Source organism: Thalassophryne amazonica, chromosome 16 (genome assembly GCF_902500255.1).
Source record: "Thalassophryne amazonica chromosome 16, fThaAma1.1, whole genome shotgun sequence".
In the NCBI taxonomy this organism is placed as follows: Eukaryota; Metazoa; Chordata; class Actinopteri; order Batrachoidiformes; family Batrachoididae; genus Thalassophryne; species Thalassophryne amazonica.
Window position 1 is genome coordinate 77797777 of NC_047118.1, and position 26085 is coordinate 77823861.

Genomic DNA, 26085 nt, shown 5'->3' on the forward strand with positions numbered 1-26085 from the left:
AGAAATGTTTTGGCTCCGGTTCATGAACATAAAATATAAACATGTAAAAGGTCTGAATCAGTGATTCTGTTGGTGAATTAAAAAGTGTATTTGAAATGATTTCCGTTTATTTGTGTTGGGGGGGGGGGGGGGGTTGAGATTTTGGCTCCAACCCACAAAACTAACACTTTTTTTTTATACGTTCCCCCCCCCCCCCCCCCCCCCCCCCGTCAGGCAGAAAAATCTTTTTTGGCCGATTTACACTAAAGAAAAATATGAACGCAGCACACTTGTTTTTGCTTCCATTTTTCACGAGCTTAAGTGTTTTTTTTATATATATAAAAGGCCTATTTTTCTTAAATATTGTCCACAAATTGTCTAAATCTGTTAGTGAGCACTTCTTTACTGAGAAAATCCATCCCGCCCAACAGGTGTGGCATATCAAAATACTGATTAGACAGCATGATTATTGCACAGGTGTGCCTTAGGCTGGCCACAATAAAAGGCCACTCAGAAATGTTCAGTTTTATCACAGCACAATGCCACAGATGTCACGTTTTGAGGGAGCGTGCAGTTGGCATGCTGACTGCAGGAATGTCCACCAGAGCTGTTGCCCATGAATTGAATGTTCATTTCTCTACCATAGACAGAAAATGTTTTAAATCTTTTGAGTTCAGCTCATGAAAAATAGGAGCAAAAAACATGTCTTACATTTATATTTTTGTCCAATATATTTATAGACAGCACTTCTCTGGTCATGTTTATTGGTCTGCATGAGCAGTCCAACAGGCCAATTTTCACTAAAATTATCTAAAGAATAGCAAATATTCACTTTAGTAAACCGGTTTCACAGCAAATTTTGGTGAACTTTAACACATCCAATCAAAAGTCACGTAGAGTGATTACCTGTGGTCTGAACAAACTGTATCCAGTAAATTTGCCATGTGTGAACTTCTATAAAATCCTGCTGTTGAGTACGTACTTGTCCAAAAACATGGATATACATCAGCTAAAAAAAGGGGGGGGGGGGGGTGTGACAACTTGAAAGTACATATGTACATTATTATGTTTGAGGGTAGCAAGTTAGCTACCGTAGCCTCGAGCAAGTGCTTACTTCAAAAATCTATCAATTTTCTATATCCGCTTACTCCAATTAAGGGCCACCAGGGGGGCTGCAGCCTATCCCAGCAGTCACAGGGTGTGGACAGGACACCAGTCTGTTACATGGCCACATACGGACAAACGCATGCACACCTACAGACAATGTGAAGTTTTCAGTTCACCTAACCTGCATGTCTTTGGATGTGGAAGGAAGCCGGAGCAGCTGGAGGGAACCCACGCAGACACCGGGAGAACATGCAAACTCCACACAGAAAGGTCACAGGTGGGATGCGATCCCATGACCTTCTTGCTGTGAGGCGACAATGCTAACCGCTAAACCTGTTTTGCCTTTATCTCAAAATGATTGTGTTCCTCAGGTAACTTTATGCTGCTGGTGGTGACTTTAACCATTTTAAATGATATTTACACAATTAGATTGTGTTCCAGCCCCGCCCACTTGCAGTTAAAATACATTTTTGTAATTTGTGACAGTGAAAAACTGATTTGTCAGACTGACACATGAGCACCAAAGATTAGAATCATTCAAGTTCTTATTTTATTTAACATAAATCATATTGCAGTCATTGTTAACAGCCAGGTTGCAATATACACAATAATTTGTAACATTTAAGCCCCTCCCCTCTGTAACCACTCCCAACTGAAAATACAAAAAGCCCTGCCCATCCCATAAATCCCACCCCACTAAACACATAGCCCCCCTACTCCCACGTCAGCATAGCCCCACCCCCTCTAAACTCTCCCAGTCAGCAGCTCACTCCAAACTTGGGACAAGGTGAAAGATTGGTGACGGACGCCTCGTGTTTAACCTCGGTTTGCTGTGATCTCATTGGTTAGCATCAGATCAGTTTGCTGTGATCTCATTGGTTAGCATAATACCCAGTGCACACTGCATATCTGAGCTTTTGCCTGCTGCCATTGAAACTCAGAAACTCTCCAACAGTGACCTAAAGCTCCTCCCACATTACCTGAGAGCCTGCTCCCTCAATTACTAAGAAGCTCCTCCCACCATGTAGGTGGAGTTTCACCCACCTGAGGGAAGCTCCTCCCACTGTGACTGAGAAGCACCTCCAACAGTGATCCAGGATAGCTGGGTTCAGAAGCTCCTCCCACAGAGGGTAAAAACACTGTTGAATGCAGCAGGTGAGTTTGGAGCACGCCGACACGCACGCACACACACACACACACACACACACACACACCATCATCATGGCGGAATTCACATCACCGGTGACCACGCCCACACCTTTCCGCCCCATTCTCCATCTTCATTCTTGGCTGCTGTTTGCTGTCAGCCATGAGCTTTGTGTTCTGGAGGACGGCGTCTGCGGTGGTGTGGTGATGGCACAACGCTGTGTCATGGAAGTGGAACAGAAACGGGGAAGGGAGAATCTTCGTCTTTATCTTTTGTTTTGAAACAGTAAAGCGGCTGATGTGCTGCCTTCCGTTTGCCGCCACCAGCGAGCAGGGCGGTGGAGTCGAGGGGAGAAGAGGATGAGAGGAGGCGGTGAAGATGAGGGAGGGGGCGGCGAGTTGAACAAAGGGACGCCGAGTTACTTAAGACACCTTTCAAAAAAGGTGGATCCCACACAGCCCCCCCGCATCGAGCGCTGGACATTCTGTTCAAAGAGCCGCCGGCTTGACTGCAAAACCTCTGCTGCATCCTTGTTCAACGGGTCCTCAGGGTTCGGCTCCTGGGGAGGAGGACATCAACAATATCACACAGAAAAACAGCGGCCTATGTCCATCTCATATCAGCAACAAACAAACCGAATGTGGTCGACTGAAGTCTGTGTACAGGCCAACGCCGGTCCAGTCATCATAAGGCAACGGTGCAGGTCCAGTGGTTTAAAGTCCATTTGCACGCCTGCGTCAACCTGCTGTTTTGCAGTTGATTTACAGACCACTGATTGTCTCTGGTTTAAATCTGTCTAAAGACCAGTGCAGACCTATTTGTCAGATTTAAGTCCCAGTTGATGGACTGTGCCCAGTGCTCCTCGTGGATAAACTACACTCAACAAAAATATAAACGCAACACTTTTGGTTTTGCTCCCATTTTGTATGAGATGAACTCAAAAGATCTAAAACTTTTTCCACATACACAATATCACCATTTCCCTCAAATATTGTTCACAAACCAGTCTAAATCTGTGATAGTGAGCACTTCTCCTTTGCTGAGATAATCATCCCACCTCACAGGTGTGCCATATCAAGATGCTGATTAGACACCATGATTAGTGCACAGGTGTGCCTTAGACTGTCCACAATAAAAGGCCACTCTGAAAGGTGCAGTTTTATCACACAGCACAATGCCACAGATGTCGCAAGATTTGAGGGAGTGTGCAATTGGCATGCTGACAGCAGGAATGTCAACCAGAGCTGTTGCTCGTGTATTGAACATTCATTTCTCTACCATAAGTCGCCTCCAATGGCGTTTCAGAGAATTTGGTAGTACATCCAACCAGCCTCACAACCGCAGACCACGTGTAACCACACCAGCCCAGGACCTCCACATCCAGCATGTTCACCTCCAAGATCGTCTGAGACCAGCCACTCGGACAGCTGCTGAAATAATCGGTTTGCATAACCAAAGAATTTCTGCACAAACTGTCAGAAACTGTCTCAGGGAAGCTCATCTGCATGCTCGTCGTCCTCATTGGGGTCTCGACCTGACTCCAGTTCGTCGTTGTAACCGACTTGAGTGGCAAATGCTCACATTCGCTGGCGTTTGGCACGTTGGAGAGGTGTTCTCTTCACGGATGAATCCCGGTTCACACTGTTCAGGGCAGATGGCAGACAGCGTGTGTGGTGTCGTGTGGGTGAGCGGTTTTCTGATGTCAATGTTGTGGATCGAGTGGCCCATGGTGGCAGTGGGGTTATGGTATGGGCAGGCATCTGTTATGGACGAAGAACACAGGTGCATTTTATTGATGGCATTTTGAATGCACAGAGATACCGTGACAAGATCCTGAGGCCCATTGTTGTGCCATACATCCAAGAACATCACCTCATGTTGCAGCAGGATAATGCACGACCCCATGTTGCAAGGATCTGTACACAATTCTTGGAAGCTGAAAATGTCCCAGCTCTTGCATGGCCGGCATACTCACCGGACATGTGGTGACATCTGGACCGGCGTATATGACAGCGTGTACCAGTTCCTGCCAATAGCCAGCAACTTCGCACAGCCATTGAAGAGGAGTGGACCAACATTCCACAGGCCACAATTGACAACCTGATCAACTCTATGCGAAAGAGATGTGTTGCACTGCATGAGGCAAATGGTGGTCACACCAGATACTGACTAGTATCCACCCCCAATAAAACAAAACTGCACCTTTCAGAGTGGCCTTTTATTGTGGGCAGTCTAAGGCACACCTGTGCACTAATCATGGTGTTTAATCAGCATCTTGATATGGCACACCTGTGAGGTGGGATGGATTATCTCAGCAAAGGAGAAGTGCTCACTATCACAGATTTAGACTGGTTTGTGAACAATATTTGAGGGAAATGGTGATATTGTGTATGTGGAAAAAGTTTTAGATCTTTGAGTTCATCTCATACAAAATGGGAGCAAAACCAAAAGTGTTGCGTTTATATTTTTGTTGAGTGTACATCTCAGAGGCCAAGATTTTTAGGCTTCTGACAAATCATTCTTGAAGACGACTACAGGCAAAACATTGATTTGTTGTGACAGTACTGTAGTGTTTATATTAGGTTCAAAATGCAGGCATGCTGCTGCCCTCTACAGGACAATGAAATTCTAGACCTGTTTCCTTCTCTGAAGTAGGGATACACCAATCCACAGTGGCGCAAAGCTCGCTCGTAGTACAGGGAGTCACAAACAGGAAGTGCCAAATTTTGAGTCCACAGTGAAACAGGAAATGTCAAAAGTTGGATACTTCCTGGCATGGGTGGAGTTAGAGTGGAGGCCAGGGTTGTACTGGACTCCCCTGAAATCTGACTGAACACAGATGATTGGCATGTCATGGCACTGCACGTCTGGTTGAAAAGAGCTGCATTTTGAAATCAGTGAGTCACACTGACTGCTAGGTTCCTCCTGTCCAGTAGTTGGTGCTGTGTACCACAAAACGTTCTAATCCACCTTAGTAGAAGAAGAAAAATGTTGGCCTCAGATTTGAACTGAACATGTCGTTTGAATCATGGCCTAATAATGACACCAAAGTTATATTGGTGAGTAAAGGACTGTATTTTATGCAAGAAATGAGGCCCAGGTTGTTAAAAGCAGCATTTCTCCTTTAATTTGGGTTGTCTTATATATGAGTGCGTCTCCAGTGATTTTTAAATGAGCAGGCAGCTGTTGATTAAATAACCGCTTCATTTTACTGTGTGAAAGACTTAAACTCTTAATTTTGCTCTCTGAGTGACACCAGGATGATGTATTTCACTTAAAAATACACATGCCACAGAGTATTTCTCAACTGTACTCTAAAGTATTGACACACTTGGCATTTCACACTTTTCAATTTGTTTATGCCATTTCAAATACAAATACATACATAAATCTAAAGTTATCTTCCTTAAACTCAAACTGAAAAGCAAATGTCTACACTTGATACAAATTAATTAAAAATATAAAATACAGATTCCTGATGACGTGGTGTAAAGGAGAATTTTCTTAAAAAGAAGACCTGAATGTTCAGCTACAATTTGCCAGAAAGTACATTTGAGATGAACCCCTTTTGGTTTTCATCTTTTCATCATCATTCATGTTTTGGTGAAAGAAACTTTTGTGTTTCTTCATAACTGATGTAAATAAAGTCCAAGACATATTCAGTGACTTGGAAACGTTCATGTTTCCATCCCCTGACTTGTCTGAATAAAACTGGCAATAAAACTGATTATTATTTACAGGTATTATCAAATTTTAGAGATTTGCTTTCAGTTTGAGTCTGAGAAAGATAATTTTAGAAATTTTTATTGTTTATATTGTTTTGTATTTCTTGTATTTGAAATGGAAAACAAATTTAAATGTGTGAAATACCAAGTGTTCCAATACTTTTGGAGGGCACAGTATCCTAACCTTATGATGAGTGCAAAATGAGTGTGATATTATTACTTTTTTGTTTAAGAATGTTTAAATTTTACTGTTGCTGCACTTTGTGTGAAATCATAGTCATATCGTATATCATATTAATATGACAATATTGAGATACGATAATTTGGCCATATTGTACAGCCTTACCAAAAAAAAAAGTCTGAAGGACCTAAATGACATGGTGAGATGCTGAAGAGCTTCACTCATTCATGTCCGCGACATATACATATTATTATTAGTATCCCCGGTTATACAGGTTCATGATAAACTGTTTAGAGTAGGAAAAAGAGTTAAAAAGAAGACCTGAAAGTTCAGCTACAATTTGCCAGAAAGTACATCTAAGATGAAAGCCTAGATTTTATGTTTCGGTGAAAGAACTAAGTACTTTTATTTATCACATATTACAACAAAAATCTGCCCTATACTGATAAACCAGCCCTCATGAGATACAAGAAAAACTAGGACTGCAAGCAGTCATATACGGGCACTCGTTCTGCGCAACCGCCTACCCAGGCCACTGGGTGCCCTTGTGACCACATGTGGGCATGTGCATGCAGGGGCACCACTCATCACACAGTTAAAAGTTTAAACAAATCACACAATGCATCATGGAGTTATGACATGTTGATTGTTCATCCACTAGGGGGCACTCAGTGTACAAACAGAGGGGCTGGGTGTGTTCAGGGGCCAACCGTCATCATACATGTGAAGTTTCAAGTCAATCAGGCAAAGCATGAAGGAGTTATCATGACTTGATGTTCCATAGCAAAGGATCAAATGGCGGCACCATAGCGGCCACACCCTTCAACATAGAGAAAAGCTTTTGATAGCTTTTGGTCAGTATCATCTTTGAATGTTGTCACAGAAATTTGAAGTGCATTGGACAAAATGCCTAGGACGAGTTCGTTCAAATACAACATGTGGAAATCATTTCAAAATGAGAAGAAAATTCAAAATGGCCGACTTCCTGTTTGGAGTAGACTCATGGTGGAGACTTTTTTGTACGTCTATGCAAGTCACACGTGTACCAATTTTCATCTCCCTACTCCAAAAAAAAAAAAACCCTATGTGGAGGGGTTTTTGAAATTTTCAAGGGGGCGCTATTGAGGCACTTAGCCCCGCCCATGGGCGAGGCCCCTATGAATTGTAGGAGGTTGTCATGCTTGACCTGTGTATCAATTTTCATGATGATATGACAAAATTAAAGCCGTCAAAAGGAAGAACGTAATTTCATGGCGAAGGGGCGATATTTGGTACGCCACCACACAGAAGCCGTAACTTGTAAGTTCACTGCGATCATCGCCTATGTTCACCAACTTGTTCTGCATGTTTTAGAAGTGGAATGAAGTTGATGGTGTTAAGTATGTGACATCAGTAACTGTTTTAATGTTCCATGGCGAAGGGTCAAAATGGCGGCGCCATAGCGGCCACACCCTTCGACATAAAGAAAAGCTTTCGATAACTTTTGGTCAGTATCGTCTGTGGGTGATGTGGAAGAAATTTGAAGTGCATTGGACAAAATCCCTAGGAGGACTTCGTTCAAATACAACATGTGGAAATCACGCCAAAATGAGAAGAAAATTCAAAATGACCGACTTCCTGTTTGGAGTAGACCCATGGTGCAAGAGACTTTTTTGTACGTCTATGCAAGTCACATGTGTACCAATTTTCATCTCCCTACTCCAAAAAAAAACCCTATGTGGAGGGGTTTTTGAAAGTTTCAAGGGGGCGCTATTGAGGCATTTTGCCCCGCCCATGGGCGACGCCCCTATGAATTGTAAGAGGTTGTCGTGCTCGACCTGTGTATCAATTTTCATGATGATGTGACAAAATTAAAGCCGTCAAAAGGAAGAACGTAATTTCATGGCGAATGGGCAATATTCGGTACGCCGCCACACGGACGCCATTACTCGTAACTTCATGGCGTTTATCGCCTATGTTCACCAATTTGTTCTGCATGTGTTAAAAGTGGAATGAAGTTGATTGGGTTAAGTATGTGACATCAGGACCTCTTAAAGTAAAATAGGACATTTCCCACCACCACCCGGGGGGTGCTATGGCGCAGGTGGGAACTTAAGATATGCAGACGTTCAGGGCGGAGCCCTCATCATGTCCAGCAAGTTTGAAGGATCTACAATGAAGTATGTGGGCGTGACAGCCGTTCGAAGTGAAATGGCGTGCTCCGAAAAGATTGCCAAAGTTTGACGACCCCTAGCAGCCACGCCTTTTGACTTAATTAGAATCTTTTGATAACTTTTGATCACCATTGTGTTGTGATGATTTTGACCAAATTTGAAGTCGATCGGATGAAATCCCTAGGACGAGTTCGTTCAAATGTAAGTAGTGGAAATGGCCAAAAATGGCAAAAATTTGCTCAAAATCGAAACTTAAAATCAAAATGGCCGACTTCCTGTCGATATTTCACCGTGACAGTAAGAGACTTTTTCGTGCGTCCTGGCATGGTAAATATGTGTACCGAATTTCGTGAGGCTACAACAAAAAAAAGCCCAAAGCGGAGGGTTTTTTTAACATTTCTAGGGGGCGCCATTTCGCGATTTTTCTGCGACCATGTGCGAGGCCCCCAAAATATTGAATTACGGATCCGGCCGGACGACTTTGGTGAGTTTTTGAGCATAGGAAGAGGCCGAAATTTCGATTTCAAGAGTGAGAATAATAATAATAAATAATAATAATAATAATAAACAGCGCAATTACAATAGGGTCCTCGTAGGACGTTGCCTACTCGGGCCCTAATTAGTGCTGATAAATCACTTGTCCTATCAGTTTTACTGCCCTGGAAACTGTGACAATAAAATCAGGGTGATACAAATCTTAAAACAGGGCGATACACAAAAAACAAAAAAAAACAACAAAAAAAGAACACTGAAAATACCAGCCTTTGTATCGCCTCACTTTTCATCCAATAAAGAGCCCCCATTTTGTGTTACTCTGGTAACAAGTGCAGGTTCCTGATACAGGATCCAAATACTTTCATTCAACCAAGATGTCTGGTCAAGGTGAGAGTTTTAACCTCCCTAGCAGGGAGAATTCTACAACTTGAGTCTGATACTGAAGTTGTGAGACATCAGTGAAGAGGACACGAGTTACCTGCGTTATTCATTCTACATGATTCATGTGTATAATTATTGTTCTTTATTTTTGTTGTAATATGTGATTATGTTATTACATGTCTGTTTATGTATCACTCCCTGTATCATGCCCCTCGTATCTGTATCAGCCCGAGTTTGAAGGACAAGGTATACTTATAGAGGTATACTTGTAGACTTCTATAGACTTATTTTGACAGATGTAAAACAGAAAAAACAGCGCGCGCGCTCTCTCTCTCTCTCCCCTCAATTTTCAATTTCAGCTGTTTTTTTGACATGGGAAACATATGCCGACATTGTCAAAGCAAGTGTTACAGTACAAATAAAAAATTAAGTCCTCTCTCCCCCATCACTCTCTCTCTCAATTCAATTTCAATTGAAACATACATTTACATTGTGAAAGCAAGTGTTGGAGCAAAAAAATAAAAAGACCTCTCCTTCTCTCTCTTCCTCACTCACTCTCTCCGTTTGCTCACTCGCCGTTTTCCTGCAAACTTGGAACTTTTTGGAAACATAAAGCCTTTCAACTGTAAAACTGTAACAATTCAGTTCATTTTTCAGAGAATCTGTGCTCAGCGGCACAGACCTTTCTAAACCAGGAGGAAACCCACGAATGCAGAACAAACCCGGCTTCAGTTCAGAAACCTCCCCCTCCCTCCCTCACACTCAGCAGTAAATAGAGCACAGAGCATGCAGCACTTAAGATGTTTCACAGACATGGCTTCTCTCCAGTATCGGAAAACGCTGCAGGTTATATCAGTATTTTCCGATACTTGAATTACACTGGTATTGGAATCAGATAGATTGGATCGATCTCAACCTTACTCTGAAGTTCTGATTTTGACAAGCAGTGAAAAGTACAGTCCTATGAGACAGAACTTTAATAAATGTGATAAAAACAAAAAAGTCAGACTCACTAGAAATAGATACTGTAGGCCGTAGATGATGGAGTTTATCGTCAACACAGGCTTCCAGTCCTCTCTGACACAAACAAACAACAAACATGTCAATAAGCCTTTATCACACCTGGCAATCAAAAATCCTTATTTTTAAACAAGCTTAATTCAGAAATGATTACTAGTTATTATTTTAAATCTAGAAGGCTCAGTTGAACCAATCACAACCAACTATCATTACTTCCACTTAAACCCCCTTTACACAGGGACAGAGTCCGTTCTGCGTCCCTGGATCGACCAGAAAATTGGGGAGGACACCACAGGATGCTGACATAATGCACAGCACATGACAAGGTCAGACGAGGCACGCTCAGTAGAAGCATACAGGAAGCCGTGGTCGCCATGAAGTTTGGAGCATGTTCCAAACAAACACAGAAGGGACGTCGAGGCTGGAGGATGCTCAAAGGATACCCAACAGATGCTGAATGAATGGTGTTTTTACTGCTGACTACTGAGCATCCACTGAGTGTGCACTGGGCGACCTGGGCGTGTCCTGTGTATTCTTTGAGCATCCAATGGTATTCACTGTGCATTCAAAATTGCATCTATTGAGCATCCAATTGTTGTGCTCAAGCGAGTCCTCCAACACCATTTTCTCAACCTATAAATACAGGCCCATACGTTTTTTCATTCCACTCACTGACGTTGATATCGCAGATTGAAGAAACACAACCAAGAACATGCCTCCAAAAGCTTCAAAACCTGCCAAGGCTAAGAGTCGCTGTCTTCCTACTCTGGTATAATTTTCTCAGGAGGCCATTCAGTGCTGACGTGATGGCCTTGAGGAAGAGGAGCCACAGACATCAACTGGCAAATGCCGCAGTCAGTCCCGTACCACTTGCATGACTCAGAAGATTCAGAGATGTCGGACAGTGGGACACAGGTGTTGGTAGTGGCAAAGAAACGAGAAGTGGCAGCAACCCTCTCCACAGAGGAAGAAGATGGTATGGTCGAGTGCCTGAGAACATCCCAAAATGCCATTTGGTTTGTCATGGACTGTGACATGTCTCAGAAGATAAATAAATCTTTTCTATGTGACCAGTGCGTGGCTAGTTTGTAGGAAGGTGGCATGCAGCAAAACATTGTTGTCCATTACGAAATCTTCATAGGATGTTTCTTCTTTTGCAGGTGGACAAGACCAGGGGAGACTTGTGCTTTCAAGGTGGTGGCTCCAAAAATGTGGAATGCATTGCCTTTGGGCCTATGTTCTGTGGACTCAATCAAAATGTTTAAAGTGAAGCTCAAGACACACACTAGTATAAGATGGTTTTATGTATCTGCTGTTTTAATTTCTTGGTTCTTATGTGAAGCACTTTGTGATTTTATCTTGAAAGGTGCTATATAAATAAACTTTACTTACTTATTACTAGAGTGATGGAAACGCCCCCGATTCCTCATATATATATATATATATATATATATATATATATATATATATATATATATATAGTCTGACAAATTGACCACCGCAGTCTCGTTTGAGAGTGGGCAATAAAGGGGTAAAATATGACGCATATGACGAAACTTCTGGGGAGAAAACCAAGGCATTTTCAATGAGTTTTTGGGCAAATTACACGCAAACAAAGTGAAAATGCAAATAAAAAGTGACGATGTGGTGAAAAGTAGACTTGGGTCTCGGTTAGTTAATGACCCGGAGCACAGACGTCTTGACGCGGTTTTGCAAGCGAGAGAATGGAGCTACTCTCATTAGCTGTGTAGGCTAACACTTACAAACATGATGTCGCCCATCTGCCTCGTCTTCCTTTCTCCACTGGGAACCGAAAAAAAAAAAAAAAAAACTTTTCATGACTACTTTGGTGATTGCAGCTGAAAACAAAACAGTACACCATTTTTCTGTGTGAACTTGTGCTGTGTACATATTGCACAACGGGAGTGGAGGTCCCCGTAAGCGATCAAATCCTGCGATATAACGCAGGGTTCAAACGAGACTGCGGTGCCCTATATGGTCGCAAAACACACGCCAGGGTCACCCCAAAATTCTCACGGGTCTCAGGAGCACTGCTGAACAGATGCTCAGAGAACACCATTGGTTGCTGAAGTGTTGCACAGAGGACGCACAATGGAAGCTCAGTGGATGCACAGGACTCCACGGTCGCTGCACAGAGGATGTTCGGGGAATGCATATATCACCAAGAAATTTGATCTTTTAAAACACTGAAACAATGCACTTACAAAGAAAGGTGTTTTCACAACCCTTCTGTGAACAAATTTTTTAGGATGCACAACAGACTCTCTCAAAGGACGCCATCCTGTGTAATGGAGGCTTTATTACGGGGGGGGGGGGGGGGGGGGGGGGGGAGCTGGAATCACACAGACCTTAAGATATTTAGGCAGACGTTTCCTTCCAAATCGATGTTGGGATGATACACCATCGTCTCACACTTTACTTTGGGGGGATCATGGGGGTAACCCTGTCCTACCTGAAGATGACATCAACAAAGAGGAATGATGGTCTGTGTCTGGATCATTGTTTATTGTTGTATTTTTAGTAGGAGACAGTGAGCTTATTTACAGAGTAAAAGAGGTCTAAAAAAATTTTTTTTTAACTCTGTAAAAGTGTAAAGGTCGACATGATGAGGCTTTATAAAATGAAGCAGCAGCACACACATACAGACAGTACAGATTTTGTCACCTTAAAGCTGAAAACAAATCTTCCTCCTTTGTAAAAACCCTGTGAGAGAAAAGACAAAAAATTCTTCAGTCATTATCACAAATACCTTTGTGTCAAATGTGAACAAAGTAAAACCATCAAGCTGGAGAAGATTCATTCTGACATCTGGTTTTGAGCCCAGACTTCATGATTTGGCCAATTCAGAAGTATTTTTCTAAGTTTATAATTTAAAAATTCTATTCAAATGTGGAGACACAAACACAAAATATCATCCGTTCTGTTCCAGGTCACACAAAATTTCAATGCAATCCATAAACTTTGAGATTTAGCGTACATAACCAGACACACATCTGATAACCTCCACCTTCATCTGTGAGTTATGAATCTCTGACATCACATGACCACTATGAGAAGCCAATCAAACATTATGGAAAGAAGCTAAACACTATTAAATTGCTATTAATGATAAAGCTGACACTATGGTAATCAACACCGTAACGTTGATATTATCAGGAGTAACTACATTTCAGTCTGCTCGTGTATGTGCAGCATCATCTCATGTATCCACTATGATTTCTGTGACAAAAATAAAATATACAGCGAAATCCAAATGTTTGGCCACTTGTGTGCTTTTACATATTTTAAATTGTTTTATGACAGTTAAAAAAAAACAAACACACATACACACACAATTTGGGTTTCTTAAAACTACTTTAAAAAATTGTTAAACATATACCCTTTAAACCTACTGAAAACAAATCTCTACAGCATGACATATATTTAATAAAAATAATCAAAACCTTTGACGGATGCATAACATCACAGCCTACCTAATCTATGGATTTTTGCTTTAGAAAAAGAAAGTCATACAGGCTGTTCCAGGCAACCGAGGAAGTAGACAAATGTCATGTTTTTCGGTGAGGGTACAACCTGTTCAGTGATGTTCCTCGGGCTGTGTTGTACGACTTCTCCTTATTGATTTCTTCAAAAGGCACATGAATAAACCTGCTGCTTTAATATGTGCTACTCGATTTATTATGTTATCCTTTTATTGTGTTACTGTATCTATTTTATACAATGACATTTTAATAATGAATAAATCAAATCAATCAATCCAAAAAAAAAAAAAAGAAAGAAAGAAAAAAAAAAGACAAATCAGCAGATACTCAATATTAAATGAGTGGGATGGAGGTAATACTAATAACAACTAACGTGTTGCCCGTGGGGATCTCCAGGCTCTAGATTAGTGTTTATAAAATAGGTAGCTGACATTTTACAAGGGTGATAATAAATTAAGCAATGAGTTGGAATGGTGTGTGATTCCAGAATGTTTTTAGAGCTTTAGACCTCAATCATTTTTAGAAGAACTCAACCGTTTCATTTCAGTTAAGTATGTAATTTTTAATGTTAATATATTTATAAATTATTTAGGTTCTTGTTATCATACACACACTATTATTCAGCTAAATACTATTATCATTTTATCATTAATTATCATCTGTATTATTTTATTATTACTTCTATTCTGTCATTTGATTTTTAATGGACCACAATGGAAATAAGTGTTTTCACTTTCTTGTGTCATACATGTATTTTTAATATATTTACAATTATATTATGTACTTGCATTGAACTTACTAAATAAAATCACACACACCTACACACGCTTTTAATATAAAGATGATTTACCATCTCCTGCTGGAATGGTGTGTGAGTCCAGACCGTTGTTAGCAATGTCCATTGTTCAGTGTTGTTAGCTGATATCTGTAGCTTCTCCAAAAATATTAGTCCTATCAATGTTCCATTTTGGTGTCATTCATCCTTGACCCAAAATACATAACCATACCAAACGGCAAATATCAGCTATCCACAGGTTCCCTGTGGTTGAAGTTATACACACACACACACGCACGCACGCAGCACGGAGAGCTTTTTGTCCTTTCCACATTCTGCAGCAAGCAGGTGCTTCTAAATTTAGATATGCAGAATCTGAGATAGTGGTGGAAGACATCAAATGGAATACACTTTTCAGTCATGGTACCGGCAACATGATACTTTAACTAAACCAAGTGAACTACAAAAACACAATAAATCAATACCACTAACAACACTGTTAAACTAACATGAACCACAATAACAACATTTAAACCCTAAACCCCAAACTACCACGGTGCATTGCAGCACAACGTACATTGTTTACTGGTTAGCTAAAATTGCTAATTTCTCCAAAAACATGTGTCCTATCAACTTTCCGTTTTCACAGTGTTCATCCTTGACCCAAAATTCATAAGCATACCAAATGGAAAATGTCAGCTCTACCCAGTTTCAGTGTGATCAAAGCCATACACACGCACACAGAGGCCACTTGGCTATTTTTAATATAGATGATTGATCAGGAAATCCCAACATTAAAGAATTATTCTTACCTGCCAAGAAGCTAAAGATTTAACTTGTTAATAATGGAGCCATTATGATTTCTTGTTATTGGTGGCAAAATAAAAGGTTCTCATTGGTCAAAAATTAAACCAATTAATGGTGGCCTTGCACTTTCTCAATTTCCTTGGTTGAACTATTTCATGGAGTATTTCAAATGGAGTTTAACACTTCACTGGAAACACACTGAACACACTTGTTAATCTACTTGCTCATGTTGTAAAAGTCATAGAAAATTAGACATGCATCCAATTCCAAAAACCATTTAAAGCCAATCAGCGGTCAAAGAACTCTGCACTTCTTTCAAGATAAAGTAAATATGATAATGTTCACAATTTTTAATATAATGAATTATAGCCAACCAATGTTTTTCAAAGACACATAGTGGTGTATCACTACTAGGGATGGGTATTGATAAGATTTTATCGATAGATGCCATTATGGATTCCGCTTACCGATCCAATTCCTTATCGATTCCCTTATCAATACCTATTGTGAATTTTCTGTGTACGAAAAGTAGGCTTTACAGGTTTTCTATGTCAACAACATTTTATTGAATCTTAAAGTAAACAAAGATGAAATTGGTCACTGGATCCTTGATTTCTGGACTTAAATAAACTCTACATTGTGGATCCTTGATCTCTGGACATAAATAGAAATAAATAAAATCTGTAGTTTTTGTCAAAAGCATTTCCTTTCAGACATTAATGGGATAAATGTCACTCCATAGCCTCTGACCTGCACTCACTCGGCTGCGCTGCACATCAGCATCAATGTAATTCGTAAAGAATGCAGGACGTCTCATTTTGGGAGGGAAAAAAAAAATATTTTGGTTGATTGTAGTTTATTGTTTTTATTACAATGTTTGGTGTCTGATTTAAAATGGCGATTCGCTTTGAACTTATTAATTCTGGCTGGGCTCTACCTTGACTCGGCAGAGAGCGGCACAGCGCTTGGAGCTGTGCGAACAGAACGGAGGATGATTCTCATTTCTTGCCCGCAACAAGACAAAGAGTCCCAGTTAGTGACTTTAATCCGCACAAAAGTGACTCATGATCGACATCTTTAAATGAGAGGGGTTAAGAAGTGGACTTGCTGTTTCTGAAAACCAGCGAAGCACAGAACCAGAGAACCAACAAAGCGGTCGGAGCACTGCTTCGTTGGTTCAATTTTCAAAGTGGAGCTATCACAAAAGCGGTTGATTACAGACCCGCTGCAGCGTCTGTAATCCCAGGAACACCACTGTTCTTCACACATAAATACAAACTATTATAATGTAATGCTAAAATACCCTCAGCCATATGAGCATTGTCTTCTTTATAATTTGCAGTTGTTAATTTTAAAATTTTCTTTGCTAATAAAATTTTAACTATTAGAGAAAAAATTACTCATAACCATCCCAAAGACATATCGTTATCTTTGGCTGCTTTCAGTAATGCTGGTATTTGGTTAGACTCTTTCTCTCCAATTGTTCTGAGTTATTTTCATGAGTTACTTCCTCCAAACCATCAACATGTCTATTAGACCCCATTCCTACCAGGCTGCTCAAGGAAGCCCTACCATTAATTAATGCTTCGATCTTAAATATGATCAATCTATCTTTATTAGTTGGCTATGTACCACAGGCTTTTAAGGTGGCAGTAATTAAACCATTACTTAAAAAGCCATCACTTGACCCAGCTATCTTAGCTAATTATAGGCCAATCTCCAACCTTCCTTTTCTCTCAAAAATTCTTAAAAGGGTAGTTGTTAAAACAGCTAACTGATCATCTGCAGAGGAATGGTCTATTGAAGAGTTTCAGTCAGGTTTTAGAATTCATCATAGCACAGAAACAGCATTAGTGAAGGTTACAAATGATCTTCTTATGGCCTCAGACAGTGGACTCATCTCTGTGCTTGTCCTGTTAGACCTCGGTGCTGCTTTTGATACTGATACTGACCATAAAATTTTATTACAGAGATTAGAGCATGCCATAGGTATTAAAGGCACTGCGCTGCGGTGGTTTTAATCATATTTATCTAATAGATTACAATTTATTCATGTAAATGGGGAGTCTTCTTCACAGACTAAGGTTAATTATGGAGTTCCACAAGGTTCTGTGCTAGGGACCAATTTTATTCACTTATACATGCTTCCCTTAGGCAGTATTATTAGAAAGCATTGCTTAAATTTTCATTGTTACGCAGATGATACCCAGCTTTATCTATCCATGAAGCCAGAGGACACACACCAATTAGATAAACTGCAGGAATGTCTTACAGACATAAAGACATGGATGACCTCTAATTTCCTGCTTTTAAATTAAGATAAAACTGAAGTTATTGTACTTGGCCCCACAAATCTTAGAAACATGGTGTCTAACCAGATCCTTACGCTGGATGGCATTACCCTGACCTCTAGTAATACTGTGAGAAATCTTGGAGTCATTTTTGATCAGGCTATGTCATTCAATGTGCATATTAAGCAAATATGTAGGACTGCTTTTTTGCATTTGCACAATATCTCTAAAATTAGAAAGGTGTTGTCTCAGAGTGATGCTGAAAAACTAATTCATGCATTTATTTCCTCTAGGCTGGACTATTGTAATTCACTATTATCAGGTAGTCTTAAAAGTTCCCTGAAAAGCCTTCAGTTAATTCAAAATGCTGCAGCTAGAGTACTGACGGGGACTAGAAGGAGAGAGCATATTTCACCCATATTGGCCTCTCTTCATTGGCTTCCTGTTAATTCTAGAATAGAATTTAAAATTCTTCTTCTTACTTATAAGGTTTTGAATAATCAGGTCCCATCTTATCTTAGGGACCTCATAGTACCATATTACCCCAATAGAGCGCTTCGCTCTCAGACTGCAGGCTTACTTGTAGTTCCTAGGGTTTTTAAGAGTAGAATGGGAGGCAGAGCCTTCAGCTTTCAGGCTCCTCTCCTGTGGAACCAGCTCCCAATTCGGATCAGGGAGACAAACACCCTCTCTACTTTTAAGATTAGGCTTAAGACTTTCCTTTTTGCTAAAGCTTACAGTTAGGGCTGGACCAGGTGATCCTGAACCATCCCTTAGTTATGCTGCTATAGACTTAGACTGCTGGGGGGTTCCCATGATGCACTGAGTGTTTCTTTCTCTTTTTGCTCTGTATGCACCACTCTGCATTTAATCATTAGTGATTGATCTCTGCTCTCTTCCACAGCATGTCTTTTTCCTGATTCTCTCCCCTCAGCCCCAACCAGTTCCAGCAGAAGACTGCCCCTCCCTGAGCCTGGTTCTGCTGGAGGTTTCTTCCTGTTAAAGGGGAGTTTTTCCTTCCCACTGTCGCCAAGTGCTTGCTCACAGGGGGTCGTTTTGACCGTTGGGGTTTTTCTGTAATTATTGTATGGCTTTTGCCTTACAATATAAAGCGCCTTGGTGCAACTGTTTGTTGTGATTTGGTGCTATATAAATAAAATTGATTTGATTTGGTATCCCAGTGCAAACTAATATATATATATATATATATATATATATATATATATATATATATATATATATATATATATATATTACACACACACAAATAAAATTATGCATTTATTGTTATTTACATTCAATATTAAGATCCTATTGTCTTATGTACAATTTGTACATGTTCAAACAAGCCCCTCTATTTTGTCACCTGATAATTTCAGAAGGATCACATTTGGAAATAAGCGTGTATGCGTTATTGTGTTATCAGTATATCATTGATACATTCACCTCTGTATGTTTATATTGACGATGCAGAATAAACTCCATCAATCATAAACAATATTTTATTTACTTTTTAATGGCATCCACAGGAGGATGTGCGTGTGCGCTGATGGCCGCGAGATGTCTTGCAAATCACTCCAGAGGTGTTATCAGGTTACAAAAACTGTTTTCCATTTTAGCAGTGTTTATGTAACGGCTGAGTGGATCCTTTTCATTTGATTGGTGGGTTGTATGTCACGTGACATGGATTATTCATACCATTTGCCACTGTGTTTCACTGACCGTGCATTAGTTCTTTTTTAGAGTGCAATTTTGATGATATGTGAAATTTGCTATTGCACACCCTGACCACTGCGCATGTTCACACTACTGGGGGTGGCATTTAGCCACAGAGATAACGGCATTTGTTTTGCTGACAGACGATGATTTGAAGGAGCTAACTGACGCTGCTAATTCTTCTAAGACATAAAGACATTTTTTTGGAAGTACACAAAGTCAGTGCACTGCATCACAGACTGTTTTCCAAGTTGACTGAAAACAATTTTGGATCCAATTCAAAGTTGAAGTTGGACTGTTCACATTAAAAACCAGTGGAACACCAAATGTAAGTCCCTTTTCTGTTGTTTTCAAATTAATAAAATAGTAAATGACAAGAATATATTTTAGCCATTATACAAAACAAATAAGGAATGTTTTTTCATTCTTTCAATGTAATGAATATTTAATTCGGTGAAAGATGGAACGTACCATCTTTCACCTCATGAAATATTCGTACCATTGAACTCAGACATTCATTATTTGTGTATTATTTCTCGCTAGCTTTTACATAATATATGAGAAATATATTAGATTTACACAGAAACACAGTGGTCTGGCAGCGGATTCCACAGCCAGAGAGAGATGAGCCAGTGACGTCACAGTGCCTCTCTACTCTGACTGGCTGTCAACCCCCCCCCCCCCCCCCCCCCCCCACAAAAAGACAGATTTGCATGATTCACAGAACAAATACAGGAAACAGAATACGACCTTTTGACCTCTTAAAATAGGTCAAGGTTAGCCATCTTTGAACCTGTCAAAAATCTGTGTCCCAAGAATGTTTCCTGTGAATTTGAAGACCCTGGCAGTAATAGGACTGGACTTATGGTGAGCACAGAAACATAGACAGCCAGACTGATGGATACAAAGCCTTCGCCATACCCGATGACCATATTTTCATGGCCTTGGGTAAAAAGGCAATAAAAAAATTTTTGTCTTTTTTGTTTTAAGTCTCTTTAGGGTCCATATAGCTACTTTAAATATGAAATTCATTTCACATGGATGCACATTTATGAAGTTTCCTGTGAGAGCCTGGTCTGATCCTGGACACTGGTAAACTCACCTCATCTGGTGTGATGATGAGTCTGAAGTTAAGAAGGTCATCGTCATCAGAGAAGTTGATCTCGCACGTCTTTGGAAGGTTCAACTCATTGATGTCTGAGATAGAAACTTCAATTGTAAAAGTCTGGAAACTAATTGGGTACACCATAAGATTCATCAGAAATGTCATTTTGGAATTATTTCTAATAATATGAGAAATTCAAAAACAGAAGTAGTGCTCAAACAATTAGATAACCAAGAGGAAATAATCAACCATTTGGATATTTTACCAAGAAAAGACTCTACATTATGATTTACGGCAGCTACAAAAATGTACAGGTTTGCTGCTTTTATATTTTAACAGAAAGTGGTTGTGAAATACTTGTTTAGGTCTATAGTGTGTCATCAACTACACAAGTTTTTTCTAAACCGGAGAACAGGGGTGCTGCCTCCTCATACTTTCGAAGTGGGCCCTTTAACCCAAATGTCAATTTAGCCTTAGATGTTGTTGGTAATATGTTAATACAATATTCCTGTTGATCAGAAATGGTATAATTACTCCAAGAATATCAAACTCTTGGCAAATAGACAGCCAGACAGCTTATGCTACTCTGATTTCATGTAACTCCGAAGGCATGTTGTTGTTCATCTGTCCATGTTACCATCTTGGATCAGCTTGTTTACATCTGAGTGTTCACATATTCTGGCAAGAATTCCACATAACTGATTCTTATACATGGCTGACATAGAATCAGATTCTCATGGTCTTGTGAGGTACACTTTTATTAAGGAAGGTCAAAATTGTGTTTTCTATTTAAACTTTTTCTCAGCTTTTACAAAAAATACAAGAAGAAGCTTGAGAATATGCACCATTTTCAACATAAATTTTCAAACACTCCGTACTGTACAGGGCCTGTGTGGTCACTGTTTATGGCCCGTTTGGCTAAATATTATTAATATATCTACAACACTGTCACTTTTGCGTTCCATTTAAGTGGAAGCACAAAGCACTACAACCTCGAGAGATCAGTTACTTTGGACACCAAGCTGAAAATGAAAGCAGCCAATGAACAAGTGCAAGCAAAAGTACTGTAGTTAAGATTTATTACCCATGGTACTTTTCAAATGAACATGATACATATATTTGCCTGTAGCTCAGAGGCCATCAGTGTCCATCACAAAATTTTCACAGAATGTTATTGAGACTATGAACTAACTTTGAGAGGAATTCAGAGAAATTTGAAGGATACATGTTTTGGGGGTTCATATTTTAAGAATTTAAATTTGTGTAACTTTTTTCTGGTTGATGTGATGAAAAGAATATGGAGATGGATTTACTGGACGTGAACAGAGTGTTAAAATGACACCAAAACAACCTCTCTAGCTGCTATATCCTCTGAATTATGGGCATTTAGCTGTGAGGGTGTGTTAATAACTGAAATTTAATTTGTGCATAAGAGGATGTGAAATCATATGTGTCACTCATGAATCCCAATCACCCCACAAAGAGAGATGAAATTCTAAGAGATGTCAGCAGATTCTTTGTTTATTTGACAGAGAGTTTGTGCTTCAAAAAAATAATGCGGCACGTTTTCAAATTTTTAATTACACTACACATTAACCTTATCTGTGATCATCTATTCAGTGGCTGAAAGAAGCAATATACTCAAGATACTTGTGCCTCTACATTCACATTAAAGGTATAGGGCCACCAAGCTTTTTAGATTTAAGGCATAAAAAGAATTTTCATTCACACCACTACAATTTTATTTATTAGCCTTTAAATAGTGGACTGTCGAGGAAAAAAATTAAAATTTCCCTTGAAGGGAAAAATTTCAACAGAACAGCAAGCCATAAATTACTTACTTTAGCGACACACAGAGATTATGACAGTGACCACGGCGATGTCATATATCACGTGGGGGCTTCCCCAGACTTGAGGAGGGATGTTGAGAAGAAGGCGGTGACAGCCAATCAGAGAATCTAAATTTTGTCAGTTTGATGAAATTTGGGTGGCTCTATAACTTTAATTAACCCATTAGCTACTGTCGACTGATGCGTTCTTGCATTATAATTGAGTAAATTAATTTTGCTTCTGTTGCATGAAACAGCTAGCGCCATGATTCAAAAATAAATGCGACTTACAATGTGACTTGTTGGTTTTCCCCTGTTACTGACTCACTTCTTGGACAATGAATTATGAATTATCTGTGTGATTTATAGTCTGGAAAATAGAGTAAGTAAAGTAAGTCCCTTCGGCTGCATCCTTATTTGCACTCGGGGTCGCCACAGCAAATCCAAGGTGGATCTGCATGTTGAATTGGCACAGGTTTTACGCCGGATGCCCTTCCTGACACAACTCCACATTACATGGAGAAATGTAGCAGGGGTGGGATTTGAACCCAGAACCTTCTGAACTGAAACCAAGCGCATTAACCACTTGGCCACCACCAGGAAAATAGAGTAAGTCAGTCTGTAAAAAACGCAAAGCAGGGCAGGAAATCTGCAGATGTCATTATCTTAAGCCATTAAAACAATCTCAAAAAATGTATTTTAACCAAACGGCAAACTAAAATCTACAAATATTCAGTTTATTCTTTATAAAGTGCTTTGAGCATCTGCTAGATGGAAACGTGCTAGAGAACTGCTGAATGGTCAGATCTGCCAGCATTGACTGAGGGTTGTTTTTTTTGTAAGAAACTGTTTAGTATAATAAATTTCTTAGATAGTTTTTTCTTTCTTTTTTGTGTGTGAAATTGTCTAATGTTATGTCTAACTCCATGTTTTTTAGACTTAAATGTGCAATAGTACAGTGAGTCTTTAGGGGCATGGATTTATATGCTTGAAACTGATTGATAGACTGTGATATTGTGATATGATACCTGTGGGAGCGATTTATTGTGGGAGAGCAATTTTAGAACTTGAATTTTAGAATATTGTGCTAATATATTGTATTTTATAAATTTTAAAATATGGTTCAATTATTTGATGTACACAGGGACTGCAGATGGAAATTAGCTATTCAGCTATAATCTGGTACAACTCATCTCTGCCGTGATGATCTTAATGATGCTGTACACTGTCTCTCAAATAAATGAATAAACGAAAACAAAATTCAGTCTTTCTTTTTCTACCATAATTTGGACAGTTTAGCTTTGTTTACACTCATTTACTAAAAAAGTAAGTCCCTTCGGCTGCTCCCTTGTTTTCACTCATACCGATTTGGCACAGGTTTTACGCCGGCTGCGCTTCCTGATGCAATTCCGTATTACATGGAGAAATTTGGAAGGGGTGAGGTTTGAACCGGGAACCTTCTGCACTGACACCAAGGGCACTAACCACTTGTCCACCACCCCTACCACAGGAGTGCTGTCTTCAAAGCACATCAAACATCATGTCTGCATTTTTTTTAACAAAATGAGTTAATGACATCTTAACAACAGATTACTTATTTAATGATCACAAATTCAAGACTTTGCTGTTGGAGCATTTTCAAATAAAAATATTTGCTTTAAACTACCGGTAGTACAAATTAGAGCTCTGTGATCAAGATGGCAAAATAAATGTCATACAGCAGTAATAGATTTTTGGATTAAAGTGGTCCATCTCTGTAAAGGTAACTTGCAAATATTATGTATTTAAAAAATAACAATAGGAGTTCAATTATCTCCCCTTAAAGATGTCAAAGTAAAATTATTTTCTCTTGTCTTCGTGTTAACACTGTGTGAAGTTTGACTGACATCCATAAAGCTAAACTAAAGAGAAAGACGACTGAAGTGATTTAACCTGTTTATGTCAAATAGAATTAAAATTCAGTCAGATTTTAAAAAGTAGGGAAAGTAATAATATTACGGAAGTGTATTGCATTCACTGGATTAAAACAAAACAAAAACAACAACAAAAAAAACATTTGACCGCTCAGCTCGTAATTCCGAGAAAAGATCTCATAATTACGAAATCAAGATATCGTAATTATGAGAAAAGAGCTCATAATTATGAAATCAGAATCTCGGAATTCCGAGAAAAGATCAGGTGTCTAAATTGTTTTATGTATATACTTCCGTACTTCCAGTCCCTCAGTAAAGAAGCAGGCTCAGCCAATGATAACACACTGCAATCAAATACAAAGTGTGGATTTTCCCCTGAAGTGCTCCCGGATGGTTGTCCAGGGAGGAGCAAGGGGCGTCTTCACTGAGGGACACAGTGGACTCACTCCCACCCGGGAGCATGCCAGTTTGTGGGCCCTATGCCCCGCCTCAATGTAGGAGTTTCATTCATCCAGGAATAGTTTAGGGGGAAACCACACTTTGTGTGCGCCGTGGTGTGGATCACAGAGGTTACAAATTGGCCGATTTTCGATTATGACTCGGGAATTCTCACGCTTGTCTTTACCGAGGGACTGGAAGTACGGAAGCACATTGTACGGAAGCGATTACACACACACACACTAAATAAAAATCAAAATAACCTTATCTCGTAATTACGAGATCCTGATGTCATAATTATGAGATCTTTTCTCGTAATTACGAGATCCTGATGTCATAATTATGAGATCTTTTCTCATGATTACAAGATCCTGATGTAATGAGAAAAGATCTCATAATTACGAGAACAGCTGTCAATTTTTTTTTTTAATCCGGTGAATGCAATACACTTCCGTAATCAGCCTGCTTCTATACTGAGGGACTGGAAGTACAGAAGTATATACATAAAAGATCTTTTCTCATAATTACGAGATCCTGATCTCATAATTACAAGATCTTTTCTCATAATTATGAGATCTTTTCTCGTTATAACAATATCATGATGTCGTAATTATGAGATAGTTTCTCATAATTATGAGATCAGCTGTCTAATTTTTTTTTTTTATCCAGTGAATGCAATACACCATATAATATAGATGTTTGAATTGATTAATTATTGATAACATTTAACTGAAAAAAAAATGGTTTGAAATTATGATTCTGGCGATTCTTTTCACCACTAGTGAGTATGTGTCAATCAGAATGCTGATGAATTTATTGATCTCAGATCAGGTATAACCCATATATTTTGCACCTTGCAGAAAGCTGACACAGCATGTTAGCCAACTAGCTTTGTTAGCGTGTTGAGCGTCCTTTACATTTTTGGTGTGTAATGTGGATTAATGTAGTCATGAATGAAGTGTATTTTGTTGTCGGCTAACATGTTAGCACAGCTGCTAACTGGCTGCTCTGCGTTTTGTTTTCAATCTAACGCAAACTAGCTGCGCTTAGCATTTCATGCTAAACTATGCCTGCTAACACTCAGTTCGTGTGCCCTCAGATTTGAGAAATATGTTTTGACATTAACCTGACATTCTAGTAACGGTAACTGCCGCGGAGCTGTGCGCCTGACTGCTGGTTACTGGAGCCTGGTGTGTCAGCCTGCCGGTTACCAGTGGCCGGTGAGCCTGCTGGCTGCGGCCTGTAGCGCCGGGCTGTCGTGGTATTCAGCAGCCTACCTTTCTGTATGCGGAGCTGGGCCGCACTGGCTTTTTTCCCCCCGACTCCTGTTCTGTTTCCTCCAGCAGATTCCTCGTCTTTCTTCTGCTGCTTCAGGGAAAAGAGCTTAATCATCTTCAGATGTTTGATAATTGATTGGCTATACTTCTGTCCCTGCGATTTATTTTAATCGTCAAACAGCACCGTAATGGTGATGGAACCGGTGCGTCTGTGAGGAAAAGATGCTAGCCGCCGTGCTAGCC

General features: G+C 39.8%; 1 protein-coding gene across 1 annotated transcript; it reads right to left on the reverse strand.

Annotated features, from left to right (window-relative positions):
• Nucleotides 1-2490: 2490 nt before the first annotated feature.
• ube2m (ubiquitin conjugating enzyme E2 M) lies at nucleotides 2491-26085 on the reverse strand. The gene is made up of 6 exons (XM_034190393.1): nucleotides 25843-26085; nucleotides 20383-20477; nucleotides 12874-12912; nucleotides 12558-12661; nucleotides 10182-10245; nucleotides 2491-2792 (listed from the first exon to the last, which is right to left on the reverse strand). The coding sequence occupies exons 1-6, from the start codon at nucleotides 25955-25957 to the stop codon at nucleotides 2652-2654; spliced, it is 558 nt and encodes a 185-aa protein (XP_034046284.1). The 5' UTR covers nucleotides 25958-26085; the 3' UTR covers nucleotides 2491-2651.

Excerpts from the sequence above, each read along its gene's own strand:
- ube2m (XM_034190393.1), bottom strand. The coding sequence starts at position 25,957 with ATGATTAAGCTCTTTTCCCTGAAGCAGCAGAAGAAAGACGAGGAATCT. Across the intron at positions 12,913-20,382 it reads TCATCATCACACCAGATGAG|GGTTTTTACAAAGGAGGAAG; the intron begins GTGAGTTTACCA and ends TTTCTCTCACAG. Across the intron at positions 12,662-12,873 it reads GATTTGTTTTCAGCTTTAAG|GTAGGACAGGGTTACCCCCA; the intron begins GTGACAAAATCT and ends TGTCATCTTCAG.